This window comes from Coenobita brevimanus, chromosome 54 (assembly GCF_032717465.1).
Source record: "Coenobita brevimanus isolate Jiangsu-jjx chromosome 54, ASM3271746v2, whole genome shotgun sequence".
Classification (NCBI taxonomy): domain Eukaryota; kingdom Metazoa; phylum Arthropoda; class Malacostraca; order Decapoda; family Coenobitidae; genus Coenobita; species Coenobita brevimanus.
This window is the reverse complement of record NC_137007.1, coordinates 27,177,452-27,201,183: the sequence shown is the minus strand read 5'-3', so window position 1 is coordinate 27,201,183 and position 23,732 is coordinate 27,177,452. Positions and strand designations below refer to the sequence as shown.

Below are 23,732 nucleotides of genomic sequence, written 5' to 3'. Positions count from 1 at the left end.
ACAATAATAATATCAGTATTATTGTAATATTTCGCTACAGGAGATGCCTGTAAAGTTCAATAAGTGTGCAACATTATGCAACTGTAACAACAAGCAATAGGTACATTATTTTTCACAATTTTCATTATCTTCCATCAGATTCATATACTTGCGATAGTAAGGTTTAATTTGATATCAAAATGAGCAATGTACGTCAATAAATAGCGAAGTTACAGTTGCAAACACTTTGTTGAACTTTAAAAGCCTCTCCTGTAAAATTTTATTTTTGTCGCTTCGCCCCCTTTGGTCGGGGAGGCCCTCAAATACGTGGGTACAGTGGTAGAAGAGGGAGGAAAATGTGCAAAAGAAGTGCAAGGTAGAGTGACACAAGGAAGGAAAGTAGTTGGTGCTGTGAAGGTCTTGATAAGAAACAGAGACTTGAGTGGTGCAGCTCTACAAGGCTTACATGAATGCATGTTAGTGCCAACTTTAACATATGGGTGTGAGACCATGGTGTGACATGAAAATAAAAAGCCAAGAGAGAGAGCAGTGGAGGTGGGACTGTTGAAAAATGTATGTGGAGTACAGAGAGTTGATAGGATACAAAATAATGTGATCCGTGAAAGTTGCGGAGAATCGAAGAGGGTGTACTGAGGTGGTATGGGCATGTGGAGAGAATGGATAATAATAGAGTGGTGAAAAAGGCATATCTCAGCAAATTTGAAGGAGGAAGGAGGCGAGGTAGGCCAAGGAGAAGGTGGAGAGATATGGCGGATGAATGTGTGAGGAAGAGAGGTATGGAAGTTGGAGAGGCTAGGGGACTGACAAGAGATCGAGCTGGTTGGGTGAATGTTGTGAGAGGAAGTGCATGATCAGGGATTTGGTACCCCTTTTTAACGTGACGGCATTCGGATCGACTCAATTGGATATGTTTACGTGAAGCTACAGTATGTGGTGAAAATTTTTTGGTGTATCCAATAGAGCCAGGATTCTGTGGGCTTTAATGATAAGTGAATGGAAGTGTGGCCCATTGGATTGGGCAAACCTGGGCTGTCTGACTCCTCATCGTGCCCTAGGGTGGGAAAGGAGGGCCGGATGATGAGGATGATGATATTATTATATTGCACCTATTTCTGATTTACTTCAGTGCTCGCCAATAATTTTGTGTCAAAAAATAAAATTGGGATAGTTTGTGATTGCCATCCCCCCTGGGAATGTTGCTTGGGGTGATTGCTCGTCTTACTTTTTCCCTCTCATTATTCCACTGCAGCTGAGTGATTGTTTTTGTTTTTTCCTTGAGACTTTACAGTGACAGTTCCTATGCACCTGAATGTTAGCAACATACAGTGTATGCTGCATTTCAATAAACCTTAGAGTGGGTGAAATGCAGTAAGTCATAACTCACATAAGTGAAATCTATAGTGTATCCTGTTCCCTGAGCATGTTGGAGTGTCATGTTATGTTATGCACAGCTCCTCTGATGACCCTAGGTCAGTACATGATATTTCCACTTGGCATTTCTCGACTCATACTATTTCAGTACTGTACAGGTATATTAAAAGGATGTGACCAGGCTCGGGCTGGTTGTACTTCGACACAGGTTGGATGGGCAGTATTATGCAGATATACTCATACAGGGCATGACCCTAACTCAGTTTAACAAGGGTTTCAGCATACCCTCATAATTATAACTTTCATGTTTGCAGAGGAGCTGAGCCTCGGGGAATAGTGTGATGTCTGTCCTGCTCCAATCACCTTACCAGAAACACTTAAAAGCTTCTGTGTATGTTCAAATGCTCAGTATACAAGTCCTTCTCCTCGATTCTGGCCATCTCTTCATCTGTCTTAGGGACTCTTACTAAGGGTGGTGCCAAAGAGGGAGTATTGAGTGAAGAAATAGGATTCGCAGTCTCCAAAACACTTACATCACTGATAGTGAGTAAATTCAGGGGTACCTGATTTTCAAGGCCCAGCTTGAGGGAGCCTTCCTCTCTGTTGCTTCCCTTTACATCGAGTATAGCCATGCACGCGGGTTGTTGGCATGGATAGTCAGCCACAAAAAAGGGTGACATTCCAAAATGTGTCCAATGAGAGAAGCCCAGGAGTAGTATCGTATTACACTCATTTCAGATGAGTGGAAGACATATTTGATGACCTTAAAGGAAGGTCATCATGCCTGATTAGAGATTAGAAATCAGAGACAAGCAGTGCACCACCTTCTACTCAGCTCATTGAGTCATGGATGATTCCTCCAGTCACGATCTTTAATGTCTAGGTAGTGACATGTGATTCAAGTCTCTTCCTAAGGGAGTCACATAATGAGTTAATTGGTTTTTGACCCAACCAAAAAAATCCATACCATTGGTATTGTAAACTGGGGGAACTGACAGAACAAATGGTTAGGTAATAATGGAATCTGAATGGAAAAGATTTCTATTAATCTGAACTCTTTACCAGAAAATTATGTCAGAAAGGGGTAACACAGCAAGGACAGGTTGTATGTCTGAGTATGTACCCAGAAATAAAAAATTGAGAAGAGTAGAGTACGAAATGCAGGTTACGAAAAACATTCCACACTTTTGAATACACTGCTTTTACTTACCCTGTGCCAAACTGTTGTCATGACTGCCTCTTTATTAATGTAATCATAGAGTGTGTGCACAGAGCTTTTCTGGAGAATTTAGTACTTTTATGAGAAAATTTGAGAGCAGCACCACACTGTAGCCTCATAAGTTTTTATATGCATAAACAGGTTAGGTACATAGAGGTTTTAACACAGGTGTGAGGACTAAGGGTGAGGCAAGCTGAAGGAACTAGATCTTTGTGAAATAAACCTCACAGCTGCCAGTTCTACCAAACTGTTTGGCACCAGTGTAAACATTAATTTACAGTATTGAATTCGGACCATTTTTGCATGTCAGACCCCAGATTATTTTAATTTATACCCTGTAAGATTATTTTAATTTATACCCTGTAAGGAGTTTTCTGTATTCACTTTTTTTAATCGAGACAAAGATGCACTTGACAAGCTGGTGATGACTGGCTGAATGCAGCATGTACGAATAATATTGTTGTATTTCAAATGATTACCAGTAATGTGAATTGAAACATACTGACTGACTCAAATACAATGATGTTATTAGTACATGTTGCATTCAGCCAATTATCACCAGCCTGTCAAGTGCATCTTTGCCTCAATGAAAAAAGCTGAGTGTAGGTTTCAGTCATCTATCCTACCATGTAAGTGGAAATTATAGAAACTACAGTAAATGCACATAAATGAATTCCAGCTATTATCTCTTCCTGCTTTCAAGGACCACTTTTTCCTTATATTTGTAATAACTCAGCAGTATGGAGTGACAAATGTAGCATGCCAGATATAACCTGTTTCAGGAACAAAGCAACAAGTAATGATCCTGGATTCCTCAGGTATTTTCAGCTGTGAATGTAGAGCTTGTCACAAAGACTCGCACAGAACACCTAACTGAAGCAGACAAGGAAAAATCAGCACCGAGGAGTCCCATACAGTCCTTCCTTAATATAGCAGAGGTGGAAGAGAAGAACAGTGCTTCCTCCAGTCCGGAACAAGTAAGTATTCATACAGAATGTGCAGTGCTGGAATAACTACTTTCTGTCCACAAAGTACAATAAGATCTCGAAAATCTGAAATGCTAGGTGCCATTCTTGTTTTCTTGAGAAGTTTGATGTTTATAGATACAATGCCAAATTGTTTTTGGACTACAGTTCTAAACATAATGTGCTTATGAATTGAGGTATTGTTAGCCTGAAGTGTTCTCGACTGTCAACCTGTTCATGGCTAAAGGTCAGGTTATTGTTTTACCTCAGAATACCAAAATGCTAGATTTGATAAAAAATTTTACCCAGATCTTTACCTCAATTTTTTTCCCCACTGAATTATTGACATCCCTAAAATTCATGAAAAGCCAATGAAAATGCTTGAAAAAATTTCCAGATTTGCCAGATCAATTTGAAAGTGCATCTGCTCTAGCTGACTGTGTGTTCTGCTGCCCTTGTGAACACATATTTTGTTGCAGTGTCATCATTGTGCATGTTACACTAACTCCTGTTAACAAATCAATGACCCAATGAAGCAGCAGTATCATGACATTTCCCATGTGATCATTCACTCTCAAGTAAAAGAAAATTATTAAAAACATCATACTCAAATGGTGTGCTCTTAAACTAGTAACAACTGAAGCAAGTGACTAGGTGAATCCCTGTGACAACTGTATTTAATAAAAATTTAAAATGCTAAACTGCTTCCCGTGATGTATATTGTGATTTCAGTACCATATTATTTTCTTCATGAGAACCAATACGAGGTGCAACTATGAAGGAAACAATGTGCAAGTGGGTAGACCTGTGAGGTGGAGCCATGATCCTAGGGACTGGTATGTTGTGTAAATGATATTTTAGCCCATTTCCTTGGATGTGCTGTAGCTAATTCTCCCACTTTCATGCTTTCTTTATTGCTGGATCCTCCATTACCCTGTCCTTAGATAGAAATGAAAAAAAGAATGATAATACTGTTGATGATGATCGTCATCATGACCATGATCCTGATAAAAAGTTTCCACATTCATGTAATTTTGAATGTGGTGTGCATTTGTGCATCGAACAGCACTCAACATAGTCATGTAATGCATGGACACCATAATTAAAATGCATGAATGAAAACCAAAGGAAATTACAAAGGAGTCTGGGAGAGACTGAACTTGCATTTCTGACCTGCTTGCTGTCATGGTACAGTACCTCTCACCAAGGCTTCCTTGTATCCAACAAACACAGTCATGTCACTTTCTCCACTACAATTACCCATAACAACAACTACAGCATTTCTGCAAGTCTACATACACCTCATCAGTACCTGATGCTCTGCAAAAAATAATTTCATCCGTACTAAAAGCACTGAACCCTCCAATTTAAATTCTTCCTGCTCCCTCTGGCACCTTGACAGAAACCTTTCTAAGAACTTTACCTCATCATCCTTCCCTCCACTTATCCACGCTGATGGCTTTGTAGTTATTTCTTCTACTGATAAAGCAAAACTCTTCGCTGAGACTTTCTCCTCCAATTCCACCTTAGACGATTCCAATGCTGTTCCTCCATCTCTTCCCTCCCTCTGACTTCCTCGTGGCTGACATTAAAATGTCTTCAATTGAAGTATTTGCTGGCATCACTGGCCTCAATACTAACAAGGCATATGGGCCTGATGAGGTCCCTCCTATTGTCCTTAAGAACTGTGCTTCTGTGCTAACACCCTGCCTAGGTAAACTCTTTTGCCTTTGCTGTCAACTTGCACCTTTCCTTCTTGCTGAAAGTTTGCTCACATTCAGTCTGTCCCAAAGAAGGGTGACCATTCCCAACGCTCTAACTATCGCCCAATTGCTTTAACATCCTGTAATTCACAAGTTTTTGAGTCTGTTCTCAACAAAAAAAATTTTAAAGCATCTTTCCTATCACAACCTTCTTTCTGATCATCAGTATGGGTTCTGCAGGGGATGCTCCACAGGTGATTTTCTTACGTACATTTCAGACTCCTGGTCATCCTCCTTTTAGGATTTTGGCAAAAGCTTTGCCATTGCACTTGACATCTCAAAGGCTTTTGATCAAGTCTGGCATAAATCTTTAATTTCCAAACTGCCCTTTTATGGGTTCAATCATTCTGTCAGTGCCTTCATCTCTAGTGTCCTTTCTGGTTGTTCTATAGCTGCTGTTGTAGACAACCACTGTTCTTCTCCTAGAGCTATCAATAGTGGTGTTCCTCAGGGATCTGTCCTGTCATCAACTCTCTTCCTTTTATTCATCAATGCCCTTCTAAGCTGTACATTGAACCCTATCCACTCATACACTGATGTCTCCACCAGTCACCTTTCCATTCGTTTTCCTCTGCATCCATCTCAGTAGTTGCTTCAACAAAAAAGGGATGAGGCTATGGCACACCTAATGTGTGACTTGGCTCATATCTCTTATTGGGGTAAAAATACCTTTGTTGTTTTTAACGCATCAAAAACTCAGATCTTTTATCTATCAACCCGACAAAATCTTTTGTTGGAGTATCTTCTGATTTTTAATAATATCCAGCTCAATCCTGCATCATCTTTAAATGTACTTGGGGTTTCATTCTCTCAGGATTTTTCTTGGAAAGAACATATTACCTCCCTTGTAAAATCTGTTTCCAAGAGATTGGGTGTGCTGACTCTGTACCTTCTTTACCCTGGCACAGTTGTTGACTTTCTACATTGGTTTTATTCATCCCTGTGTAGAGTACAACTCTAATGTGTGGGGAGGCTCCCCACAACAGCTCTTCTCAATAGGGGGGAGTCAAAAGCTTTTCGTCTCATTAACTCTCCTCTTACCGGCTCCCTTCAACCTCTGTCTCTTCACCGCACTGTTACATCTTTATCTCTTTTTTTCTGTTGCTACTTCAATGGTCACTGCTTCTCTGAACTGTCTGCTTGCATCCCTCCACCAGTACGGTGGACACTAGCACTGGTCTAGCAACAAACTCTCATCCCTTTTCTGTTCAGCTCTCTAATGCAAGAGCTAACTGCTACTCCCAGTCCATTATGTATGCAACAGGCCATCTTTGGAACTGTCTCCCTCTGTCTGTTTTTCCTACTGCCTATGATCCCCAGTCTTTCAAATGCAGTGTGTCCAGGCATCTCAAAATGAGTGGATCTTGAATTTAGCTCTTACTTATCTTATTTTTGTTTTTTCTTGGAGGGAGCAATTGGCAGGCCCATGGGTTTTGGTTCCTTCTTCCTTGCCTTAAAAAAAAAAAAAAAAAAAAAAAAAAAAAAAAAAAAATCATCACTTTGGCCAGAGGCACATTTTCTGGCACCTGTCTAATGAATGTTTGCCAGCAGAGGAAAATGAGAAGTAGGAGTGGTGAAATATGAGGCAAACTTTTTGCTCCAACTAAGGCATCTAGTACTGAAGGTACAAAGATGCCAGTGTTACGAAATTGAGTTATAATTAGTTTTGAATAGATGAAGCCTTTTTTTTAGTGAATGGTGTAAACTGGAAATGCAAAAGCATCCATCATTTATATTAATATCATCATCATCATCTTCGTTATTCATCCTTCTCTTCCCATATTCAGACTGGGGTTGGACGTAAGATGGCTTTTCTCCACTGCTTCCTATCCTGGATTAAATCTTCTCCAATACCCAGTCTTTCCATATCTTGCATTACAACACTTTTCCAGGTCTTCTTAGGTCTTCCTGGCAGCCAACGTCCCACCACTTCCAGTTCCTCTGCTATTCTCACACATCTCCCTTCCTCACTCCTCCTCATGTGACCAAACCATCTAAGCCGCCTCTGCCTCAAGATGATATCGAGATCCTTCACCCCTCATCTTCTGGCTGCCTCCTCACTCAAAACTCTGTTGTCCCATCTCACTCCCACCATGTATCTTAACATTCTACGATCAGTACTCCTTAGAACATTCATCAGTCTATCTGTCAAAGACCATGTTTCAGCACCATATATCAGTACTGGTCTAATACAGGCATCATATATTTTACTTCTGTGTCTCAATGGTATGTGTTGGTTGACCAGTAGGCTAGCTATTTCCTTCCACTTTAATCATGTTGATGCCACTCTTCTTCTAACTGATCTCTCCATCCCTGCCTCACAGTCCAGTACATCTCCTAGATAGCAGAACTGCTTCACTTCCTGTAGTGTGCCCCCATTCACCTCTAGCTCATCCTCTTCTTCATCTCCCTCCACCTCTCTTCTTACTCAGACTGGGCAGTGGAAATTTTTCACTCCTCTCAAATTTTGCAGACCAAAACACCTTTTATGGCACCACTTATTACACTCCGTGCACAACACTGAGTTCACTCCTACTCCTCTTCCACAGCATCCACATGGCCATTTTCCTGACTGAGTTCTTTCTACTGGTTTCCTGCCTGTTACCATTACTTTTGTCTTATCCATATTTATTTTCATTCCCCTTTTCTCCATTCCATATTTCCATCTATTAAACATTTCCACCACTTCTGCCCGTTGTCAGCACTAGGTCATCAGCATACAGCAATTCTCATGGGCCTTCCCCCTTACATTCCCGTGTTGCCTCCTCCATTACTATGTTGAACAGCAGTGGACTGAGTGCTGAACCTTGATGTACCCCAACTCCTATTCCAAAATTTCCTGATGTTCCCGCTGTTGTCTTGACTTTTGATCTTATATTAATATAGACATGACAGCAGCAGTGAGTCTCTCAGGCACAGTGTCTTCTCAAGACCCACTCTATAACTCTCCTTGGTACTCTATCAAAAGCTTTTTCCAGGTCCACAAACACATGGTACAAGCATTTCCTCCTCTGTTGAAACTTTTCCTGGAACTGTCTCATGATGAATATTGCATTTATTGTGGATTTACCTGCGCAAAATCCAAACTGTCAGTTATCTATCTTTACCATCTGCTTCAGCCTTCCTTCCAGCACCTTTTCAAATATCTTCATGCCATACTCCAACAGTTTGACCCCCCATTACTTTCCACACAGAAGGGCATCTCCTTTGCCTTTATAAATTGGCATTGTCCAGCTATCTCTCCAGTCCTCAGGTGGCTGTCCTCCTAATATGATGTTATTAAAAATCATTGGTGGTAGGTGGTGGCGACCATCATCCACTTACTTCATGTAGGGATGCCTACTTCTTCCTTAGCCTTTATCATTCTTTTTCTGTGCCTGCCCTCCTCTCTTCCTATATCTCCCATCTGTCCTGTCACTTCTTTTTGCTCTTCTTTCCTTTAGGTGGCTTTACATTGAGTGACAAGCCAAATGATTTCCTGTAAGCCAAGAAACCATTTACAATGCTGGGTGGTAACCACATAACCAACCCATACGTGCTTCCTACGTGTCAGCAAGGGGGTTGGTGGAGGGTTAGTGCCCCTCCCTGTAAAACCAATAACACAAAGTCAAATGGTCACCCCTTACGGGATTATGACATCTGGCAATAGATAGATAGATAGATAGACCTTTACCTGTTATCACTTCTTGGGGGGGCAATGTCGTGTACTTGGGGTGACCCCAGATTTGGGCCACTCGTCACTGCCCGTCTCGCTTACAAGGAGTTCAGTTCGCATACTATAAAAAATACACTAAAAAAAATAATTAAATACAGTAACCTCTCAAATAATGCGAGGGTTAGGTTCCTGGAGAGGTCGCGTTAGTTAAAAACGCGTTTTTTAAACATAATTTTCCCATAAGAAACAATGGTAACATTGGGGGTTACGTTCCTGGACTCTGGAAAAGTCTACCCATTTGGGGAGTTATGCTTCTCTAAACTTAAAAGCAACAATATTGATTTGAAGGAAAATCCACGTAAAAAACAAAAACTGTATATCTGGGGAGAAGTAAACAACATTTGAGCCCTAGTTGGGCCGAAGCATTGTTTACTTCTCCCCAAATACATACTGTTTTCATTTTTTATGCGGATTCTTTTTCAATTCTGCTTCATTCACGGCATTCCGAAAGTTCCTCAACATTATTAACCCCTCAAGTGTTTATCTCATCGATTGGGCTTTTTGTGCAATTTCTTAACCCTTTAAACGCGGATCGTCGCAAACGCTCGACGAAAAGGACATAACGGCGGAGCGTCGCGTTTGCGATTCTAGTAAATTTTAAATAACCGCGGGCAGGCAGGCTCCAGCTGGTATTGTCTATCAGTACCACCACCCTTTAGCTACAATTAGCATACTTTACCTTTGTACTACTGACCTCCGTTGTTTCCAAGTACAGTATCGCGTTTTTCCCCCATCCCCTCCCCACCACGGCCCAGCCAGCCTGGCTGTGATACATGGCAGCGCTCTGAGTGAACAGAACTGTAAATCTGCGCTCTCCTTTCACAAGCAGTTTATGCTAATAGGAAACGCTTGTTTCTCCAGTTGTAATACTAGCTTTTTTCCTCACGGTTTGCCCCTGTTTAGTGTCAGTTTACCGCAGGCTTTCAAAGTGACATTATGGCGAGTTCTAGCTCTTCCGAGTCAGTGCAAGCGGCCAACAGGAATGAGAATAAAGTGACGGGCGTATGGCAGAATAAAAAGCGCGCCGCGGTGATCTTTTGGGAAGTAATATGGTTGAAAATAATGTAGTATACATTTTTTTAGCTGTGAAAATGGAAATGTTTGTTGAGTGACGGGAAGACCGCCGCCACGCTGCATGTCGGCCGTACGCTTCGTTGATTTTAGCCTTATTTTCAGTGCTTATTGTACAAATACGGATTCCAAACTACCTTTATGTTGTAGTGTAAAGTTTACTGTGACAGAATGAGGCTGTGGTAGAGGGGAAACCGGGTTGCTGGAGATGTGAAAGTGAAGATTTGTTTACCCAACTTTGCAAGTCTCCACAAGTCCTTGGGTAGTCCACGAAGGCTCAACACCTGTCTCTGGAGAAAGCTGAATGTAAGTACTATCTGCCATACCAAGTATAATGTTCTAGGGTTAATCTCTGATTTTTGGCTAATATTTTCCTACAGGTACTCAGACCGCGATACAACCCCGCCACTTGGGGGGATGTCGACTGTTCATGGCCATGTTTAAGGGGTTAAGAGGACGAGCAACACCGATTGTACAACATCCACAAAAAACTGACGGCAGCTGGCTCCACCCTAGCTGTGACGTAGATGGCTTCTTACCAATCAGAACTAGGTGTTGGACACACTGGAGGGGGGACCCAGGCCCGTACCCAGGCGGTGGGGGGTGTACCCCCCACCTCCCTCTTGCCACGTCCCTCTACTCCACTACCTTGTTACTACCCTACCTCCCACCATTCTAACTACCACAACAACCCCTCCCACCCCCTCCTCATGCATCCCCCACTCCCATGTTGATCCCCCCCCCCACATCCCCCTCCCCAGTCAACTGGGGGGAAGGTATTTCCCCCCTACCCTCCCTCCATGTCCCTGTACTCCATTTTGGCCCTTCCTTTGTGTCTTGTGGTGGTCTCCTCCCATCCCTCCATCCCCATCCACCCCCTCCTGGCCTTACCAGCACCCCCCACCCCTCCACGCCCCACCCGAACCCCCTAGCACCTCCCCGGCCTCGAATATTTTGCGTATTTTTTACGCTTTATGGCACGTGTTTTTGAATCATTCGTTGGGTCTGGTTAGTACTTGGATGGGTGACCGCCTGGGAACACCAGATGCTGTTGGCATCCCGACGTGTCAAGTGGGGTTGGTGGAGGATTAGTGCCCCTCCCTGTAAAACAATTAACTCTAAGCCATTGGCCACCCCGTCTGGGATACATGGCGTCTGGCAATGATGATGATGATGACCTGTAATTTATTGGTGTCTGCATACAGATATGCACACCACAGTTATTTAAGCTGTCTTTATTCAAAACCCACTTGAAAAAGACATTTTATTTTATGCCGACTCATGGAAGCATGTTGGAGCCTACAAAACGAAACGAAACGAAACGAAACGAAAACTAGATTTGACAAGTTGGAGGGGAGGGGAGGGGGAAGGAGAGGTTAGGCGAGGGGAGGGGAGGGAAGGAGAGGAGAGAGGAGGGGAGGGGAGGGAAGGGAAGGGGAGGAAGGGGACTGAAGGTTTGAAGAGGGGAGAGAAGGGGAGGATAATTTTTACTATTCATCATATTTTTATTGGGGGTGTTCATGACCAATTTCCCTTGCTAGATTTGACAGCTCGGTCGGGAGGGAAGGGGAGAGGAGATTAGGCGAGGGGAAGGGAAGGGAAGGGAAGGGAGGGGATTGGAGGTATGAGGAGAGGAGAGGAAGGAAGGATAATTTTTATTTATCATATTTATTTGGGGGGTTTGTCACTATTTTATTTTTTTCTAAGCACATTACAATGGTTTATAACATCTATACACACCAAAAAAAATTGATTTTGGTGATTTTTGTACGTATTGTTGCGAAGAAAACAGGTGCAAGCGGCGTATTTCTTGCCGGGGCCGCGATGGGTAATTATTATAAACTTTGACGGGCCATAGCTGGGTAACTATTGGGTCTAGGAGGGTGGGGTTTGCGTTTTCAGGTGTGTAAATTCAAGCTCTATAAATCGAGCATAAAACTTTTAACCTTTGAGGAAGTCGAAAAATTGGCCTGTTTTTGCGTCCTGGGGGACAGTCGAGGCTGGAGAATTGCGTACCCTAGGGGTTAATGCATTAGTAGGTCATAAAAACACTACAGTAAAAGCAACATTTTCATTACAGTAAGTAGGTCACAAGCAATAACAACACAGCCTCACTTCATCTATGCATCACTCGTCGTCTGCTGCTGTCCCTCCTTACCCCTCTACCCCACCTCCCGCCACTCCCCACCCTAAATTTGTTGTCCCTCCTCGCTCTGCTGTCCTACCTCTTCCTCTTCCTCTTCCTCTGACTCCCGTGCTACTGGTGATGAAGATAACTCCCTTAAGTTTTCTGTCTTCTTCATAAAGAACTGCTTTATCTTGGTCTGAGTGGTTTTCTTCTTTCTGTTCTGCAGCATCAAGTTGTAACTATTTAGATCTACCATCACTTTCCTGGCCAAATTTTGTCTGAAAATGAGCCAAATTGCTCAGAATCAGGCCAAACTTCATTTTTGAGTATTATAGTTCGAATAAAACCAGTTTAAGCAACTGACAGATAAAAAATTGTATTTATGCATAAACTGCAACACACGGTCTATCAGCTTGGGACTGTCCAAGGCGTGCGCGACTAATTTGAAACCATCACGGACTTGTAAAGTCACATTAAATCGAGAAACCCTTGTTAGTTAAACATATCGTCTTAAATATTTCCTCGTGTTAAAATGAAAACATGTTTTTTAAACTCATGTTAGTTGAGAGGTAACTGTAAATAGGTCCTCGTGTACAAGGGGGATCGCGTACTTGGAACTTGCGTACTGTGGGGATATACTGTGTGTATATATATATATATATATATATACAGTAATCCCTCCACTATCTGACGTCATAGAGCCAAAGGCATGTCCGGAAAGTGGTCCCGTCCGGATAGTGGGCACCAGCCTCCTGGACTTGTGCTTATGGACCCTAACTCAGAAAAACACCTATACAACTCCCTTTGGACATGCATAGCACCTATTTAAGACCCAAATCACACCAATAAGGGACATAAAAGACTGAAATAAATGCAAAAGAACCATAAAATGAGGTTTTTGAGGTAGGTTAATACAATATTAAACATTCTGGGTACTTACAAGTCCCTGGCTCCTGGACTGGTAGTTATGGACCCTAACCTAGCCTAACTCAGAAAAACACCTCCCTACTGCACATGCATAGCACCTAAGACACTACATATTCACAGCAATAAGGGACATAAAAGAGTGAAATGAGGTGTTTGAGGTAAGTACAGTATGGAAAATACAGTACAGTACAGTATGAAACATTCTGCCTACTTACAGCAAGTCCATGGCCATCTCGATGAATAACTGCCTCCTCTCAGACTCTGACAGTGAGAAGGATATCCTGAAGCACTTGCAGTACACTGTTCATGAAGTCTTGCACTTAACTTAGTCATTCGCACTCAGAAGTCCATTCTCTTCACACTGCGCACTCTTGTCTTACTTATGCTCCATTGTAACTTAACCCTCTCGCGCACGATAAGTTTCAGTAAGTTTTCTGGCGCACGACTTTATCTGCGAAGCCGCCCGGCCCGGCTGCTCGCGTGCGGCAAATAACACGTATTCTCTCCTTATTTTCACCACCCAAACATCAATATACTGCCATGAAACCTATGTCATCTTATTCGTCGATGTTTGTTCTAGCTGATAGGCACCACAAAAAAACAGGAAAACACGAATAAAACAACATTAGGCGGCCGTGAATAATATTTCGCTATGTCACGTTCACTTCCTAACATCACCATTCGAGTGTTTTCCATCATACAGGAAAATATTATTAGAAGTTTTGATAGAGAATTTCATCAGCTTTCTAAAGAGACAAATCCGGTGTTGATAAGATTTGTAGTTTTCGAGAAAATAGCCAAAAACTGAAAGCCATTTTTGAAAGAATATCAAGGAACTCTGATATGGAAATTTTCTTGCAGATGTTATGTTTTTATTGCATAATATTATGCAGAATTTCACCAGCTTTCTAATGAGCATTTCTTGGTTCCCATACGCCTCATAGCTCTCGAGTAAATCGCCAAAAACGACTGGGAACTCACATCCGTACGTCACTTTCGTGATGTGCGCACAGCATATGCAATATTCTCGCCTACGTAACGAATTCTTATTATAGATATTACATTGTTATGTCGTGTACATACGTAGAATTTACTGCTCTTTATCATGGTTCTTATAGGAAATCGATACGTTCAATAGTTTTCGAGTAATTGGCCGACAAAGTGAGATTACTCCTCCAAGCACTTTCGACTTTACCAAAAGTCTGTTCCCCCAACTTTTCCAACAGAAAATGCTCCCAGAGGCCTATATTCTGCAAATGAACATATGTAGAATTTACTGCTCTTTATCATGGTTCTTACGGGAAATCGATACGTCCAATAGTTTTGGAGTAATTGGACGACAAACGTAGAATTCTCTTCCCCACCCGCACGCGAGATAAAAAACACTTTCCCTACCTCACCCACGGCTACATATTTTTGCTCATTACGTTTTATTATTTTCTTTTTTTACTCAAAGTATACACGTAAAATATCATAAGGTTTTTGATAGTGCTGTCAGAAACTCGACATGACCACTAGTCTTTTTGCCAGGTTCTGACAAAGAAGCTCAACTTTCTTACATCTCATATGTGTGTATGTAAAAAATATTATTTATATGTGTAAAAAATATTGAACTATAGAAATAGGTCAATACAGTAAACCCCCGCTATAATGCGGTTCAGATATTGCCGGTTCACTTTATCGCGGAATTTTCATTGGAACCTAAGTATTTTTACATTGCGGGAAACCCCGCCTCATCGCGGTTTCCACAAAGCCTACTACGGCTATTTTTAGGGTAAAGTACATATTTTACATCTTTATTTTCAGTACTGTATTCTGAAATGGATATGTTTATGGTATTTTACATCTTTATTTATTCTAAAATATTAATAGCTATTAAAATGATAATTAAAAATCGGCTAATATATTTGATAAAATACAAGCGAAATCATGGCATGGGGTGAGGAAATACCCAGACTCATTGGTAGGTGGCACACAATTGGCTGGAGCCTTACCAGTAGCCAATCCAAACACGCTTTACATTTTTACTTGCCGCTGATTGGCTGCTGCTGATGCGCCCTCCTCAAAGAGAGGAGCAGGACCGCACCGCACCACCATACCGCACCTCCCAGTTTACATGACAAGCACAGGCGTAGGTGGAGACACTTCCGCAGTCTGGTGCACAAACTCTCACTGCCTTCCATATGCTACATTCTGCCTTCTTTATTGTCCAAACAGTTGACTCAATCACCCCAAACATACGGTTCTGAGCCAGTTCACAGGCATAGGTGGAGACACTCCATCACAGTCTGGTGCAGTAGCCCATACTGACTCCCGTTTAGTCCCGTATGCTACGTTCTGTCTTCTTTATTGTAAGAACAGTTGACTCACCCCAAACACACGGTTCAGAGACAATTCACCATCAAGTCAATTCACCATCAAAACATGGATGATTCCCTGTCATTCTATAAATATACTTATTATTGATTAATTAATACTTTAATAACTAATTTTCAGCGGGATTTTATAACTCATATAAGTAAAAAACTAGTGTACTGTACTTGCTGAATAAACTGGTATGTAAATAAATGACGGGGAATTGTCCTGACGGAGAATTGTCGCCGACATTCCTCCCTTAAGTTTGTCCAACACTTTAACTTTCTCTGTCAGCAACATCACTTTACTAGTCCGTTTTGGTGTGTTACCACATGCATCACTAGCACTATGCTTAGGCCCTATGTTGACAGACAAGGCAAGCAATCACTGGAAGGCAGAAAAATAAGCCACAAATAATGATTTGCGAGTCACGCATGGTTCAACCATCGGATTCAAACTAACTGTGTGGTACGTGGTAGACCGACCTCCCGCACTTACGTTTCGCTCACCACCCGCAGAAATGTCGTCATAGGCGCCCTCTCAAGAGCTGCACAACTAATATACACCTTGTACTGAACTTCATGATCATCATCATCTTCAATTTGTCTCATTCATCATCAGTGAGTGCCTGTACTGGTTTTTCTTATTAGTAGACAATAAATAGCCATTTTAGGGGTAGCGTCGATACATCGCGGATTTTTGCTTATCGCGGGTGCCTTTGGAACATAATCCCGCGATAAAGTGAGGGTTTACTGTATACAGATCAACAAAATACGGATAACTCACTTCCTCCAGAGGTGTTGAGATGCTGGCAGTAGCTTGAAGATGAGGAGTTATGTAGTGTGTGAACGTGTGCATGTGTGGGTGAGCATGTGCGTGTGTGGGTGAGTGTGTGCGTGTGGGTGAGCGTGTGCGTGTGGGTGAGCGTGTGCATGTGGGTGAGCGTGTGGGTGTGGATGCGATCCACACAATAGATTTCTCCACAAACATTTGCTGCACAACATACGTATGTATATGTGGCTGTGGCATATTTCTTGTCTCTGACACTTGCACTTTGTTTTAGCAAAGTCAGTGAATGCATGAAATGTTTCTCTGTGAACACTCACTGCGACTCTATTGTATTGGCACACACCACACTCCTTCACGAACACCCGCAGCATGTTTGACGTATATTTCACACAATTCCATACGCATTTTCGCTATCAGAATCACAATAATTCCATCACTAAACACCTCTAATTCTTCCTTCCCGACTATAAAAACTGTACGTGATGCCTGGCCCATTCCACACTATGGTACCATAATTTCACCAAGCCAGCCACAATATCTTTCACACATAATACACTTTAGGCATTGGCTTCATTATATACGTATTTGTCATCACGCCATGGGCCTTGGGGAGGGCGAGAGGCGAAACCCCGCAACAATGAACATGGATATCGGCTCGTAGGCCTAACTATTCATAACGGACACAATTCTTTTTTGTAACATATATCTATGTTCCATCGACAATATCACATACAAATATGTATGCATCTATCTATCTATAGCCCGACGCCCTAATCCCGCAAAGGGTGGCCGCAGACAAAACGCCTCCAAGTCGCTCTGTCACCCACCATTTGACTACCCTCCCCCCATCTCACCCCCCCCCTCCCTCATATACCTCTCAACTCCATCCCTCCACCTCATCCTCGGTCTACCTCTCTCTCTCTCCCTCCCTCCACCTCACCTACATACACCCTCTTAGTCAGTCTTTCATTCTCCATTCTCTTCACATGTCCAAACCACCTCAGTGTATTTCTCCTAATCTTCTCAACCACATCCACATCCACCCCACAGCGTTCCTTCACTTCTTCATTCGTCAACCTGTCCCTCCACGTCACTCCACATGCTCCTCTCAAGTAACTCATTTCCACTGCTCTCACTCTTGACTTGTTCCTCTCTTGCAAGGTCCATGCCTCGCTTCCATACGTCAGGGTAGGGATCACAATACTATCATGCAGTGACTTCTTAACTTCCATGCTCACCTCCCTATTTCTCATCACTGCTTTCAGTGTACCAACAACCTTTCTTCCCTGCTGTACCCTTTCACGCACTTCATCCCCCAAAGTTCCATCCTTACTCATCACACTACCCAAGTACTTGAATGCACTCACATTCTCCATATCCTCACCATCCAACCTCACTGCACACTCTGTGACTTCATTCCTCTCAAACACCATAACTTTACTTTTGTTTACATTAACTTTCAGATTCCTCCTCCTCCTACACACTGTCCCAAATTCATTCACCAAACCTTGCAACTCCCATTCATCTTCACTCAACAGTACTGTATCATCAGCAAACAGCAACACCGGAAGCTTCCAAATCTCACCCTCATTCATTAGAGCCACCCCCACATCCACTGCCCTACCCTGCACCTCCTTTACAACCCATCCATGTACAGGTAACTCGCACGGAACACGATCTCACGGAACGCGCTCGCAATTATATACGGTAAGGGCTGGGATACATATAAGACAACGTAAGATTAAAAAATCATTATGAAAACTACAAATTAACGCAGGAGAGGCCTTTGAAAGATCAAATCCTCGAACGTCACCGCAGCGCGCGGTTTGTTTTGATTACGTGACGATCTAGGCGGGAAATTATTCAGTGAGTGAGACATTCCCGAGTACAGTAGCACAGTATTTGTAAGTTAAATATTTACAGTACTGTACTGTTCTGGTAAGTTTATGTGCAACTTAAAGTACTATTAAATAACGTTAAAGCAAGAAATAAAGTCTTATAACCAGTTTACCTGATAGGCGTCAGAATATTGCCTTTTTTATTTGTTCGTCTTTTCCACAGTACTGTACAGTATTTGTAAGTTAAATATTTACTGTTCTCGTATGTACTGTACTTGTAAGCACTTAAATAAAGTTAAATCATTAAATAAAGCCTTGTAACCAGTTAACCCGAATTATATGATTGCCCATGATCGGTGTCGGAATATTGCCTTTTTTGTTTGTTCGTTAAACTCTTATTGTACTGCTTTTCTACAGTACAAACTATTTGTAAGTTAAATATTTACTGTTCTGGTATGTACTTGTAAGCAATTAAAGCATTAAATAAAGCCTTGTAACCAGTTAACCTGATTTATATGATTACCCATGATCGGCGTCGGAATATTGCCTTTTTTGTTTGTTCGTTAAAAACTTATAATAAGAGAAAAATACATTTTTGTCTTGGTATCTTTACCTATTTGCTCAGGTTTGCTGTAATGGTTTGGATCATTTGATGCATTGCAACTTGTAGAAAACTGTGAAAACTTTCGGGAAGTGAACGAAAATCTGGGACATGAGACTGACCTTGACTTCACCCTCTCATGTATCATCTGTCAGTTCACCACCTGCTATTGTGATGAGTAGATGTACGATTTTTTCGCTCGTGGCCATGCCAAACCACACATAGTTACACCCGTTATCTCGACCCAGACAGAAAATACAATCTTTTTCCTCCCTTGCAAAACACAAACAACCACTCTGTTTACGAGACAGCAATATATATTGCGAAAATAACAAGGTAAAATGATAAAGACGAATGTAAAATGATAGAGAAAGATGAACATGTTATGACGGAAGAAGTACGTTTTCCCCGTCTGTAAACGTATTTATTTCTGCTTTGTATCTGTATTCGTAATAATTAGCCTTATTGTTGTTTCTGAAACTGCATTACGATTCTATTTTTAGCCATTCTCGTGGTGTGGGAGCTGGAAGTTGTGACACAACTTCCTTATTGCTAATCGGACTGACCCTCCACTTTATTCTCCCGTGGCAGAGTCTAGCCTTGGAGGACGTGCAGTTTTCTCATTTAGGACTGAAAATTCAACTCTTTCGCTCCCTTTTCCAAGCATGGGCACAACGATAACGTAAAAAAAAACTCGAAACTACTATAAACATATATCAAAAAGGTGAAAATGTATTCATAACTTTTTTTTTTTCCAGCCATTCCTAACAGTACTGAAATCATTCGATATCACAGTACTGCATTTCTAAGTTAAATATGTACTGTTCTGGTATGTACTTGTATGTTAAAGCACTGGTACCAGTTAACCTGATTTATAAGATTACCTATGATCGGCGTCGGAATGTTTCCTTGTGTTTACGTACAGTATTTGTGTGTTGAAGTTTTGCTGTGGAGTACTGTATTTGTGAGTTATAACATTAAATAAACCTTCTAACCACTTAAAGTGCTTTCTAGTGATTACCAGTGACAGATAACAGCAAAACAACACATTTGGGGGGTCTAGGGAGCAAAATACGGAGTAGTTTAAATATACGCGATTTCGCATCTAACACGGCACCGTAGGAACGAAACCCACGTGTTCCGTGCGAGTTACCTGTATATATTAAACAGCCATGGAGACATCACACAACCCTGTTTCAGTCCCACATTGAGATCAAAGAACTCACTCAGCTCACCATCCACTTGCACCGTAGCCCTAGCTCCCTCGTACATACTCTTCACAGCACTCAACAATTTCCCCTCCACTCCATATATTCTTAATACCTTCCACATACCTTGCCTATCTATTCTGTCATAAGCTTTTTTCAAGTCCATGAAGGCAGCATACACTTTCCTTCCCTTCTCTAGATACTTCTCCACTAAACATCTTATAACAAATATCTGATCCACACACCCTTTTCCCTTCCTAAATCCCCCTTGTTCTTCTCGAACTAGCTCCTCTGTCATATGCCTAACCCTATCAATGAGTATTCTACCATATATTTTACCAGTCACACTAAGTAGGCAAATACCCCTATGGTTACCACATACTTCTCTCTCCCCTTTTCCTTTGTATAAAGGAACAATTATACCTGATTTCCAGTCCTCTGGAACCCTTCCCTCTTCCCAAGCCAATCTACACAACTTCCATATCCACTCCACAACAATCTCACCCCCATACCTAAGCATTTCACCACACACTCCATCAATTCCTGGGGCCTTTCCCAACTTAATCTTCTTCATCGCTTCCACTACTTCCGCCCTACTGATCTCTTCCTCCCTCCTCTCATCTTTTCTTCTCCCAGCCATTCCCCAACCACTTATACTCGCACTGCTGTCACTCACTACATTCAACAAATCCTCAAAGTGCTCCTTCCATCTCCTCAGTTTCTCTCTCTTCTCCACCAACAATCTATTATTCCTATCTTTCACTCCCCAACTATTTCCCCTTTCACACTGCCTTACTTTCTTTACCTCCTTCCAAAACAATTTCTTACTCTCCCTCCATTTCACACTCAGGTTCCTCCCAAACTCTTCATCCACTTTCTTTTTACTCTCCTTCACCAGTCTCTTAACCTCCCTTCTCCTGCTCACGTATACCTCTCTCTTCTCTCTCTCATCTTCTCCCCTACCTCTACTCACTAACCATTCACTATATGCCTTCTTCTTTTGTTCCACAGCTCGTTTCATCTCATCATTCCACCATGCTGTCCCTTGCACACCCTTGCATCTCCTCCTCACTCCACAAACCGCCTCACACGCTGCGCCTTCCTCTTCCATGAATATCTTACATATGTCTTCCACCCCTTCCATCTGCTCTAGCTCATACCTCCCAATCTTTCTTCCACTATGCTCTTATACTCTGTCATTTTCTCACTATCTTGCAATTTCTCCACTCTTCTCACAGGAGTTGCTTCCTCCTGTCTTCCCCTTCGTCTCCTCAACCACTTTCTTTGCAGCTCTACCTTGGCCATCACTAAGTGATGGTCCGAGACTCCATTCCCCCACCCTCTCCACACTCTTGCATCCAACACTTGTCTTCTCATTCACTCATCCACACACACGTAGTCTATCATTGCCTTTCGTTCAAAAAGTTCACCATCCATCCTTCTCATTACTCTCCATGTATACCGGTGGATCATCTTATGCCGAAAGTAGGTGTTGGCTGTTGCCAACCCCTTACAAGCACAGATGTCCACCAAAGCACTTCCATTCCCATCTACGTCAGCTGGCACACCCCACTGACCAACCACTCCATCCACTCGTACATTCCCAACTTTGCCATTCATGTCTCCAATCAACAGCACTCTCTCGCTCCTCTCAAACTTGTCCATACACGCTTCTACACTCGCCCAAAACTCATCTTTCACTCTTGCCACTAGATCCTCTGTCGGGGCATACACACATACAATCGCCCACGCTTGTATACCTACTTTCATCCTCACCCATACAATCCTTGCACCCACTGTTCCAAACTCTCTTATATTCTCCTTCCACTTCTTGCTTATCATCAGGCATACTCCCTCTCTTGCCCTCTCATTTTCATTGACTCCTGCACATATACCTAAACCATATTCCCATTCTCTCACCCTTTCACCTTTCCATTTAGTTTCAGTCAGTCCACATATATCCACTTTTGCATCCTCAAGCACCTGAACAGTCTTTCTCTCTTTCACTTCATCATTCACTCCTCTCACATTCCACGTTCCCACCCTAAGAATGTCCTTTGTCTGTTCCTTAGTCGTCAACGTATGGTCCGTCCGGCTCCGAGGCGCTTTATTCGCTTTTTTAGTTAGTTCTTTTTACGGGGTGGGGCACTAATCCGCCACCAACTCTTTTAGTCGCCTCGTACAACAAGCAGGGATACTGGGGGGGTATTCTTGAAACCCCCCTGAGTCCATAGGGGCTTCGGCTCAGGAAGGAGGGGGAGAATTAGGAGGAGTTTAAAGGGACTTAAGACACAACGCAACCCACTGCCTGGCTGCTTGGAAGAAACTGAGGTATACTGCTACGTGCTGGGCCCACTGAGGCAGCTCAGTGTTGCCAATGCCTTACCATTGGAAAGCGCTATGCTCGCTACAATTCGTCAAAATTTGACGCGATTTCACCAGAAACTTAATTTTGGGCTAATTTTTTTGTGCTTAGGAATGCGATTCGAGTGACTGATCAAATTGAGAAAATCCACATGTCACACGAATTGCATGACTGTGCCTGAGAGGGTTAATAAGTGTTGCACTCTGCAGTTTAAGTCTTCCCACTCATAAAACCAATTTCAGAACAGATCACACAAGTTTATTTACGTTAAATTTAGTCCAAAAATTGTTTGTCTTTTCACTATCTATCTATCTATCTATTGCCAGATGCCTCAATCCTGTTTCGGGTGGCCACAAACAAGTCGCCTCCACGTCGCCCTGTCCCCCGCCATTTCACTGCCCTGCTCCCAACTCACACCCCCCTCTCTCATATACCTCTCCACCTCATCCCTTCATCTCATCCGCGGCCTCCCCCTCCCTCTTCCCCCCTCCACCTCACTCACATACACTCTCTTCGTCAGTCTTTCACCCTCCATCCTCTCCACATGGCCAAACAACCTCAGTGTGTTCCTCAAAACGCTTCCTATCACATCCATATCCACACCACAATGCTCCTTTATATCCTCATTCGTCAGTCTGTCTTTCCATGTGACTCCACAGGCTCCTCTTAAATAACTCATTTCCACTGCTCTCACTCTTGACTTGTGTCCTTCCAACAACGTCCAAGTTTCACTTCCATATGTTAGAGTTGGTATCACAATACTGTCATGTAGTAACTGTTTCACTTCCATGCTCACTTCCCTGTTTCTTATCACTGCTTTCAAAGAACCAGCAACCTTTCATCCCTGCTGTACCCTTTCAAGCACTTCACCCTCCAAACCTCCATCCTTACTCATCACACTACCCAAGTACTTAAACGTACTCACATTTTCCAATTCTTCACCATCCAACCTTGCTGTACATTCACTGACTTCACTTCTCTCAAAGACCATCACTTTACTCCTCCCTACATTCACATTTAGATTCCGTTTCTTACACACTCTCCCAAGCTCATCCACCAAGCCTTGCAGCTCCCCTTTGTCTTCACTACACAGTATCATCTGCAAACAACAGTACAGGGAGTTTCCAGGCACTATCCTCTCTCACTAGGGGCCACTCCAACATCCACTACCCTACCCTGTACCTCTTTTATTACCCCATCCATGTACAGATTGAACAACCATGGAGACATGACACATCCTTGTTTCAACCCAACCTTCAAAGAGAAAAATTCACTTAGTTCACCATCCACACGCACTGCAGCCTTAGCACCATCATACATACTCTTCACAGCATTCAACAACTTCCCATCTACTCCATATATTTTTTATACTTTCCACAATCCTTGTCTATCCACCCTGTCATATGCTTTCTCCAAA

General features: G+C 42.5%; 1 protein-coding gene across 1 annotated transcript in view; it reads left to right on the top strand.

The window, feature by feature from the left end:
• LOC145401061 (ankyrin repeat domain-containing protein 13D) overlaps positions 1-23,732 on the top strand; it is a gene marked incomplete at its 5' end in the record, with an annotated part of 398,667 nt that overhangs the window by 301,459 nt on the left and 73,476 nt on the right. The window contains one exon of the mRNA XM_080273433.1: positions 3,409-3,571. Coding sequence (XP_080129559.1) covers positions 3,409-3,571 — 163 coding nt within the window. The remainder of the gene's footprint in view (positions 1-3,408; positions 3,572-23,732) is intronic.